Genomic DNA, 11,183 nt, shown 5'->3' on the forward strand with positions numbered 1-11,183 from the left:
GTTAACTATTTCTGTATTTTAACAGCCTCCACATTACCTATTGGTAACTGCCTTAACGAGGATTGTATCTATTTTTGTTTCTACTTTAGTATTCACGTGATGGCTTTGTTAGCTTAAAATTTAGACCAGGCATTGAAAAATTACCGGTCTTTCCGACTTGATACTCTTAAAATTTTACAATTTCGTTTTAGTTTTCCTGGACTGTATTTTGTAATGAGATAGTCCAAGCACCTTCACTAATATAAAATTACTTGTTTAATTATGACAACGTAATAATAACTTTGATAATACTATTAGATATTATATTAAATCTGTATAAAACTTAATCAATAGATTTCATTTAAATATTTACTAATAAATCAAAGTCAAAGTCAAAGTCAAAAATCTTTATTCAATATAGAAGTATTTACACTTGCTTATTGATTGTCAAAAATCTACCACCGGTTCGGAATTTAGCACCTCGGACCTGAGAAGAACCGGCGAAAGAAACTCAGCGAGATATATATATATTTTTTTTAACCATTTTCCATGTACAATTTTAGTTATTTGAAACAGCCTGGAGGCGATCATTTCATTCCCAAGGTGTGCAGTCAACTAATAAATGCTTTAAAAATGCAGCAATTATTTAAATACATTCAACAATTGGTTATGTCCTGCTGTGCTGATGCAACGCCATCGAAGAAATGAATTACATGCCTTTTCTACATCCCTACGATATACTCTTTAACATATCCCCAAAGTGCCAATAGAAATCTATTTAGAATTCTAAAAGACTTAGAAATAATTCTACCCGTTTTCACAAACTTCCATTGGGACATTCAACTTCTCTTGTTTCTAATTGTAATGGATCTACTTATGCAGACAGTGATTACATTTTCTTTATTTGATTGTAAAATGAATTGGGAAAATGTAACAAAAGTATCTCAATTGTAAAATCAAAATAAAATATACTTTATTCAAGTGGGCTTTCACAAACACTTTTGAATCGTCATTTAACCAACTATATTAAGTAAAGCTACCAACTAGGAATGTAGATTCTACTGATAAAAACCGGCAAGAAACTCAGTAGTTACTTTTTTCAACATCTAAAAATACAGTCATGCTAGTTAAATACAATTACCTATATATGTATGTTATATATCCTGCCTGGAAGTCAACAAGCATGTAAAAATAATTATTTCTACTTCAAAAATGTTTGTCTAAAAGTAAATTGGCAAAATCTTTTTGTATGTTCATAAAACCAAAACTATTCACAGCCAAAAGACAAAAAATTTAAACATAGAAGCTAATAATATCCAAATCCCAATATCAACAATAGCTGGGTACCCCAGACGTGGACGCTGATAATTATGATAATTGTATGCTACCTGTTAATACTTTATTCATTTTTGCTACTATTTATTTCTGGTACAATTTGCGCCAAAAAAAATTGGTCCAGTTAAATCTTAATTAAATACGCAAGTAATTAATGCATGACGCCAAATATGGAACCTGGACTATAAACCAAAGTTTAAGAACGGTTTCATAAAGTTTAGTTTTTTTTAAACTTATGTTTGGATTGGCACTATTATTTTACTTAAATATACCTTGACGAAAGCCTAGCCACGCATAAGTCAAATAATGAAATAAGTTTATTTTTGAACAATATAGCCAAACCTCATATTCTCATACAAATTGTACTGTTTTGCAACATTATATTTTTATATCAAAATTAAAGTGTTATATGAGCATGCTTGTAGGAAATTCCTGGCCTTTCTGACCAATTTTTTTTTTTCTTGTAATGTATATTATTGAACTCAAACTACTTTTTCCATACTGCCGTATCTGCGTGATAATTTCAGATAGTGTCCTTTTTTATGGCTTTTTTCACTTTCTAAATAGTTTAATAGGATTTTATTTAGGACTTATAAAATCTAATTCAATTCAAATCATGGTTCTTACAGAAGCTATATAAAACTTGAGGGATAAGTACCCGAATGATGATACCTTTAATGAAGGAACTGATCCAAAACATTAGTTTGTGCTACACGTAATTAAATAAGTGAAAAATGTTCCACGCCTCTAGGTAAAAAAACTAAAATGGCACTGATTACGTGCAATACTCTCTAAAATACGCATAACATTAGGTCTCCGGTACGGAACACTGTTTTGATTACACATACCCGTGTAAAAAAGAGTGTCTCTACTGTTTCGGTTTATACCTCTTTCTTGTCCATGAAGGCATCTACTACGGTTTTCTTAATGATACAAGAAGGAAACGATACAAGATGGACTGTCACTGATATTGCGTTTTTAATGAAGGGTTTTTTTTTAATTTAATTTTACAACGTCCACGGGCTCACAGTTGCCCGTGCCTTTTTTACATTCTACTTTTAAACATTTTGGCGTTTAATATTTTATATTTTTCTGAATATCAGCAGATCGTCACTGGACTTCAAGCTTGTCATCTTGGAAGCTGGCTCATTCAGAGAATCACGCTGGATATTTAACGGATATGCTACAAGCAATCTTGCCCCATTCGGGTTATTATTCAGATAGGAGATATTTTTAATATATACATACTTATTTAAATCCTCAATATGAATTATTCTTGTATATATTTATTTATATATTTAAGATAAGAATTTTAAGTGTTCTTGTAATAATAATAGATATTTAACAAAACACCCGAACGTAAAGCGGATAATTATTTATTCATCGTTCTATGAAATTCGGCTTGATCCGATCTCAGGAGATTATGGCGATTAGACTACATGTATCTAACCTACGGAATAGATCAACGCATGCAAATTCCATTACGATTCTAGTTCAAACTAAGTCTCTTCACACTACACAGATAATCGCTTAGATACAAGCGGAACAAAAAGATAATTATCGATTGAAATTTGATTGTCAGGATGTGTGTTTATTTTGTGACAAAATATTCAACAGATATGTTTTAATGGTTAGTTTTCGCAACGTCGTTTAATTAATAACAAATACTATACTGGTCCGCGGACTTTGATCATATTTATTGTTTAATCTTTAACGTAATCAATTGGTAACATACCAAATCAATAAGGAAACGGCTAATTAATACTAAATAGATTAGCTGCATGGTGTTGGCTAATAAAACAACACTGGTAATGCATGTTTTTTTTTTATCAGCGAACCCTTAAGGGGTATAACTGTTTTTGTTTTTTATAATTGATGCGGGTATCTTAATTTTTATTAATAAAAACCTTTCGAGTTTGATTTCTTAAGTAAAGAGATTCTAGATAGTTTCATACTAAAAATAACTAAAACAAACAAGCCAACTTAATTGTCTTGGTGTGTGTGAGCTACGTTTGTAACTGCCAAACCTCATACCACTTTACTACTATTCTTGGCTACTATTTTTCAATGCATTCCCAGCTACGATAGTCTATATAATATATAAAATCAAATGCTAAGATATTATCATCATTGTCAGATTTCAAATGTGTCTCTTGAAGAAAAAACTTTTGAGATTATGCTACTATGCTACTTCACCGTGCTACTTTAATGCGGATTAGTTATAAATAATGTAAAATATCAACTGACACGTCATGCAGGTTTCTTTGCGTGACATTAACTTTAAACTCTAATTGAGCACATGAAACCTTAGTGGTGTATGCCTGGGTTCAAACTCATAATACTCAGTTATAATTCACGTGTGAAGCCGCTGGGCCAACTCAGGTCTGATTTTATGATTAAGACTTTATTATTATTATTTTTAAAATGGACGATTTTCATAAAAATAATTTAACTGCAACTAACGCGATATAACATGTCCGTGTGATGACAACTTTATCATAGATTACTATAATCGAGGGCAAGGAAATATAAATGCTATTAAATATATATGTAATATTAACATTGCGCTGTTCGACGTATAATTTTGTATGTGCAAGTACTATCACAGTAACTGCGTCGCTTAAAGATATTTCTATCAAATTACTTTTTTCCATTTACGAAACTATTTTGAAAGACCACAATCTGGTAAATAGATGCGGAACTCGAAAGTGAAACGTCAGAAAGTGTTATTTGATATTTACTAAAATAATGATAATATTTAAAAACCATACGCGTCAAAATAGCGTATTATCTGCAGGGCGATTATAACGTTTTACGATCGTGTCAAGCTCTGAGTATCAAATAAGTTTATTCAATTATGTTTAATAGTTCTTCAGAAGAAAAAGAAAATACTTCGGCCATTTGCATTTGATACTTTAACTTTGTACTTGACGCCCGTCGTACGCACTGGATTACGCAAACATCGTGAATCATCAATAGCTATATGGCAGAATTAAAAATTTTAGAAGACATAAGTGTATGAGAACGGATTACTGAACTGTCATTAATTTAAAGAAACTGTGCATCTATTAGTTTTTGAACGACATTGATGGCTAAATATTAATAGATAGATAAATTTCATTTATTTTTATAGATAAGATAAAAGATATAAATGCAAAAAAGAAATCTAATGTAATCATGAAAAATAATATATATTTGTTATAATTATAACATCTATTTTATTATATTATAAAAGTTACATCATATATAAACTTTTTTTGTTATTCGTCTATTACCAAGGGCGACTTGCAAGGTTTGCACTTGCACCATGTTAAGACAGGGAAAGAAAGAAAATAATTAGACTAACATTAAGAAATACATGTTCTATTATTAAAATAACTCGTTGAATAAATTTTGTTCAATAAATCGTTCATCGTAAAGAGTATTTTACGATAGAGGTTAGCATGCAAAACAACGCGTATCCAATCATTGGCTGATTTGTTGACGTTTATGTCTAATTTTAATACCTATGTACCTAAAACTCTATGGATGCACTGTAATAGATTATATTTTATTAAGTCGTAGTGTAACATGAAAATGCACCGGTCTGAATGTAATCCTGCCGACGCTCATGTTTATAACTATAATTATGAATACAAAGAATTTACACGAAGTTCCTACTTCTTCTTCTTAACATTGTGCAAATGCAACCCCTTGAATCCTCCTCATGTCTCCTTTGGTAATAGACGTATAACAAAAAAAAGTTTATATATTATGTAACTTATATAATATAATTAAATATATTTTATTATTATAACAATTATATATTATATTTCTTTTTTGCATTTATATATTTCATCTTATCTATAAAAATAAATGAAATTTATCTATCTATTAATATTTAGCCATCAACGTCGAGGTATGTATCGTTTTTTAATGACCAAATTATAAAAGTATGACTATTTGTCTTATATATCGGCAGAAAGTATTTCAAATTTCATCGTCCATCACTACACATGTTAGCTTTATAATATATCAAACAGAAACGATTTATTTTAAATTAGGCCGCACCGTGCGAGTGTCACGTTATAGTCTATTATTTACAAAGTCTGAAATGACATGTTATGTTCTGTAATTATGTACACATAGCCTTATTGTGTTTATGACTCTTATTATGGTATATTTAAGGGCTATATTGCAACTTTTCTAGCAACTAGACATCGTACGCGCATAGGGTTGAGTTATCTTATGTTAGATCGAAACTGTATACTTAATAATAGTGTTTCCATTTTAGTCGCTGTCGATTAACGAGAATCATTAACGGAGGGAATTATATCGTTTATAATTATTATTGTATTAGCATTTGATCAACATTTGTAAATAGTGGTTAAGAGTTTAGTTTTGACAACGTCGGCTTGTACGGGAAGTGAGCTATGTTGAATATATATTTAGGATTATTTTAGTAAGTGTTAAAAGTATTACATAAATAGCCGTTATAAAAATTTTGGATACGTTAATTATTTACAGAGGAGAGGTATCATACTATTATAAGTAATCTGCTTAATACACATGGGCCCTATAGGAAATATTTTCCACTTATTTTGGTTATATAAATATATAAGACATCCCTTGTGCCTGTATGTATACTAGATCACTGATGACTTTTGAATAAATTACCGTTGAAAGAATGCTGATTCTGGTGTAAAAAAGAATTTGTTGGTATAATTATCAGTAATAAATAGATTTATGTATATTTGCAAATTTATACCATCAGTGAAAATAAAAATATTTTTATATTAATATATATATAAAAATATTGTACGTTTGCATCTTTTAATTGTTGTAACATATTTACTTTTTTAAAAGGATATATTATATATTATTCTCACATATGAATACCCTCAAAACTAAAGTTGGTATTTACGAAGGAACATATATAATTATTAGATATTCTCATGACATAGATACTTCTATAAATATTAGGAACTATTTATATAAAAACAACTTAAAATTTCTGGCTCAAGTACAAGAAAGGTTGTCTACAAGTTGCCAAGTCTCTATCCAAAAACATTGGCCAAGTAAAGACAAATTGACACCATGACTCTTCCAACGCCTTGGACAATGAAGCCATAACCCACAACTGTATCGTGGGCAACATGCCATGCCGCCCATTTTAAACCAGGATATGATATTGGAATATTAGTAACGGCCTTGTGGACAGAAGCTTACAAGTTATGGCATTACTTTAGCTTGCAAAATTTTAGCACTAAAATTCACGTAGTTAAAATAAGAGACTATGTATGTGATAAATAATTAAATAGGATAATTCTTGTTGTGTTAGGTAGAATTAATATTTAAATATGACGAGACAAGAGACACGGACTTTCTTTTTTTTAAATGCGTTTATTAAAAAACTGTCAATAGGTAATATGTAGTAAGAAGATAGAATAGACATGATAGATTTAGATGAACATTAATTACAACGAAAACGAAATGTATAGACCGTCACTATGATTTTTCATCATTATGCTGTATTGATATATATCATGTTTTAGTGATAAGTCTAAAGAGAAAAAATAGAAATTAAAAGTTAATATCACTTTGTTTTTTTTTTTCGATATTATGAATATTTATAACTCGAAAATTATTAAACAATAATTAAAAAATAACCTCATGAACTATAATCAATACGGATTGCTATCGAATCATGTCTAGTGATGTATCGCTAAGATGACTTCTAAGATTGAAATTACCAACTCTACCAGTAAAATCATTACAAATTAAATTCGAATAAAATCGAAACAATAATATATATATATATATATAATAAAAAAAATTAACACTAATCAAACATCCTTTAATAACATATTAAATTTATTTTCATGTTACTCGAGTAATTATAATTTATCAGAACGAATAATTCGAATATAAAAACACTATAATAATCAAATTAACTAAAATAAAAATCGATTAAATTTAAATTAATGTATCAGATAGCAATTCTATGTCCGTTCTTATTTTCTAAACGTGTTAGAATAAACATTAATAATTGCGTGTTTAGCAATTATACACTTGTATTAACGTATAAACTCGCTTGATACCTTTAGGTTTTTTTTGTAAGAACCGTTAGATAAACGAATGTTGCTATCATTGCTGTTTGATCAACGTCTAATGACAATTTACTGTTGGAAACATAACTGATAATTTTAAATTAATCTTCGAAGTATGTAATTGATATAAATTATTTTTGTTAAATAAAAAACAAGTGCTAGAAATAATATATTCCGTTAAATTAATATAAGGAATACAATGTATTTAAAAAGCGACATCTCCATTTCAGTTACTCCTAACCCTTTGTTTAGTTATAGTACTCGTAGTTTTTGTAGTATTTTTTTTTTTCGTTGAACCGCTCTACGCTTGAACTATTTAAGCGATTAAAAATAATTTCTTCCAAACACTTTCTTTAAGAAAACATTCATCATGTTTTTAGAAGCGCTTTGGATCCGCTACATAATTACGAATTATACCTATTAAAAAATGATTTCCTTATCAGAATTTATAACTAATATTCAAAAATAATAATTAACACGGTTAAAACATTCCTATTACTTATTCTATTACACGCAAAAATGAATGCACTTCATCAATCAAGTCTTATACGTTTTTTACTGCAATAATTCGCATAAAATTATTCTGCTCAGCGTTACACGTTTCAGGGCTTGTTAATAGTCTATTATATTATGCCTTCGTGTCTGAATACCTTGTCTATAGATAGGTAAAGCTTGTTACACTCCTGCTTAGATAAATCCTTCACTAACTTACTTTTACCGCGTTACGACACTCGATAGTCCGTTAAAGAGATTGTGCGGATAAATTTAGCCGAGAACATTGGAATAATTTTACGAAACACATTCGTTTCGACTTCGATGTTATTAATATTTTATGATCGAAGTGTAGTGGTAATCAATGCGATTGTGATAAATAATCGAAGCCTGTATGAGACCTTATTGACGAGTAATTGGGTTCAAAATCAATGGTTCGAGTGACTAAGACTTACGTCCTGCTGGTTAAAGAAGTCATCTTGGGCCTCCTCATTCGGACACCCCATGTCTTGGAGCAGGGGAGTCACATGCCGCTCCCAATCATCCATTATGGGGTAACTCATCTAGCAACGCGAACCACAGCTTAGAGTTCACAGAGAGACATCGTCTACCACTACGCTTTTCGCGCCAAAAACTTTCGACCTGACTCTCTCGGCGGGAAATTCGCGCGCGACAGCTGTCAGATACGAGTGAGAGAGAAAAATCGGCCCGGTGGTTGCGGCGCGCATTCAGAAACTAGGAAAAGCCGGCGTAAACAGTGTTCGAGCGTCAGCGTCAGTACGGCGAGGAGCGGGTTCCCGGCCGCCCGTCGACGCGACCGGAACAGGAGTGTGCGGCGGTCCGCGAGGCCGTACGCCCTCTGCGTCGCGCCGCCTCGCGCCCGTCCCTCTCACTCCACCGAATCTACCATCTCGCCGTCCCTCTCTCCCGCTTCAGCGCTTCACGCCTCCCATGGGCGGCCGCGTTTTCCCGCCGTCCGCAACATGGCCGTAGCGACGTAGACCATTCACCACCTAACATGACCATCCTCGACCATGTCTAGGCCGGTCTCAATTTTAACCACCCAGCTAGGAAATAAATTAGGTCTCTCAGTTCAGAATTCAGATGTGCCACACAGGTACTGTTTTCCGACTCGAAAAAAGTTTTCCATTACTTTATTTTATACTTGTCATAAAAAAAGTATGATGTATTAAAGGATATCATCTACTTCAACAGATTATATATTTTTTGTTGACTTTAGAGAAGCAAATATAAAAATACGAATGATAGTTGAATTCAACTTAATTTTATTTTGATTGGTATTTAAAAATTAGAATGCGTTCGATTCAAATAAAATAAAATAAAACTAAACATTTGAGATCCAAATAATATCATACTATTCATTCAATTAATTAATTAATTAAATATAAAACTCTGTAAGTATACATTATTAAAACAAACATCCACTTCTCGCATTACAATAGCAAAATACAAAAGAAAGCTGTTGAAAAGTGTTCAAACCATAACGATATTCCATAAACGCTTCCCACTTAAACTGCTCAACATTCGCCTGAGAATAAACCGCCTTCGTTACCGAGATACAGATAAGTATTAAAATAACATAAATTTTGCATAGGATAGAAAAAATTACAATTATTAAACCTATCAAAGTAATCTGTCATAACTCGTTATTAAAAACTTTTTTTATATTCAGATAACAAAAATCGTCTTAATAGACTCGTTTTAAATCATTATTACAAATATTTTAGCATCGATGTGTTATTTTAAATATACCAGTGATATAGACGTAAGTATCTTTCTGGACGGCTCACGGATTAATATTAAATATCAGTTTTACAACACAATTAAGTTTCGTTACAAAATTTGTTTACTCCGATAAAGATTTTTTGAAATCAATAATCACATATTTTAATCGCAATGAAAATTACTTGGAGAGAGATAGCATATGATTTTCATAATAATTTTCTTCTACATATTGTCCAATATGGTTATTTCGAAGACATGATTTATCATTTATCAAACCTTAGTCAACCGTTGATAAACCGTTGATAATTAAAGGCGAAGCGCATGACATAGTTAAACACTTAGAAGTTCGGTTCGGAAGATCTTACAAGCCGCCAATTAAAAGTTAAATGTCTGATTCTTGTAGCAGAACTCCGTAACTAGTACTTAGTTTCTTAAGGTATGACATACTACTCCCCGAACTTGTGTAGAAGCAATGAGAAGTATATTCAGAGTGTTGTTATAAATATCCTTTTAATTATCTTCTTTATCTTCTACTTAAAACATTTAAGTGCTCATAATTTCCTTAGCTTCTTTAATTAAATATTTGGCTTATATATAAATTGTTAACACATGTGAATTTTTGAATGGTATCTGTGCACTTATTACCGTCATCACCATAAAGATACTTTATTTAAGAATTAAAAAAAAATATGACTAATATAACTATTAGCTCAATGTAGAAACCATAGTTTTAGTTAAGCACTAAAGATCACTGATTTAAATCCGGTCACCATTGAATTTTCTGTTATGCTTAATTTTTTTTTAACTCAGATCGTGATCTTTGATATCTATATTCTTCAACATTAACATTAACCAGCTGATACTTTTTTTTAGCCAATGTCTATGTACCTTATACTAAACATAATAAGCACAAATTTACGTGGCAGAGGATGCGGGCATAAGCCCTTATAATTAAGTCACACCTTTAGAATAAAACAGTGACTCATTTCATTACATATAAAATTATATAAAACTGGAGACTTGAGTAAAAAATATTTGAGAGTAAGATAGCAAGTTTATTGATGAAATTCTCTCAGCTTCCCATCACAGCCTTAGGGTATGGAAGAGTGACTATAAACGTCACATAACTTCACATTATAGTATGCAGTGAAAATACGACCAAAAAATTTGTCTCCTATCGGTAAGTTGCCGCTGTTTACACGTTATGTCAACATTTACTGTTCACTAACCTTTCCTTATTTATAGACCTTAATAGTCATTCAAAGTAATTAAAATATAATAAACTTTAGACAAACTTGAGTAATATTTCTTTGAGCCTTTTACGAGATTTTGTTATATTACGTAGATGGTATTTATAGTATTTGTTTTTTAAATTTTAATTAAAAGGTATTATTTAAAATACCTAATACTATTTTTTATCTTTACTGTTCGGCAAATATACTCTATCCTCTGTTTAAACATTTTGAAATTCTGCGAATTAAAAACATTAAATACTAAACGTTTTTTGGATTCTTGCGAAAATAATTTACGCCATTATTTGAT

The 11,183-nt window shown here is 30.8% G+C and overlaps 1 protein-coding gene across 2 annotated transcripts in view; it reads right to left on the bottom strand.

The window, feature by feature from the left end:
- Nucleotides 1-8,714, bottom strand: part of LOC125076121 (homeobox protein araucan-like) — a 120,612-nt gene extending 111,898 nt beyond the window's left edge. For both annotated transcript variants that reach the window (XM_047688092.1, XM_047688093.1), the window contains exon 1: nt 8,351-8,714. In XM_047688092.1, coding sequence (XP_047544048.1) covers nt 8,351-8,458 — 108 coding nt within the window. In that variant the 5' untranslated portion in view covers nt 8,459-8,714. The remainder of the gene's footprint in view (nt 1-8,350) is intronic.
- Nucleotides 8,715-11,183: the final 2,469 nt, after the last annotated feature.

Source organism: Vanessa atalanta, chromosome Z, assembly GCF_905147765.1.
Source record: "Vanessa atalanta chromosome Z, ilVanAtal1.2, whole genome shotgun sequence".
Lineage (NCBI taxonomy): Eukaryota > Metazoa > Arthropoda > Insecta > Lepidoptera > Nymphalidae > Vanessa > Vanessa atalanta.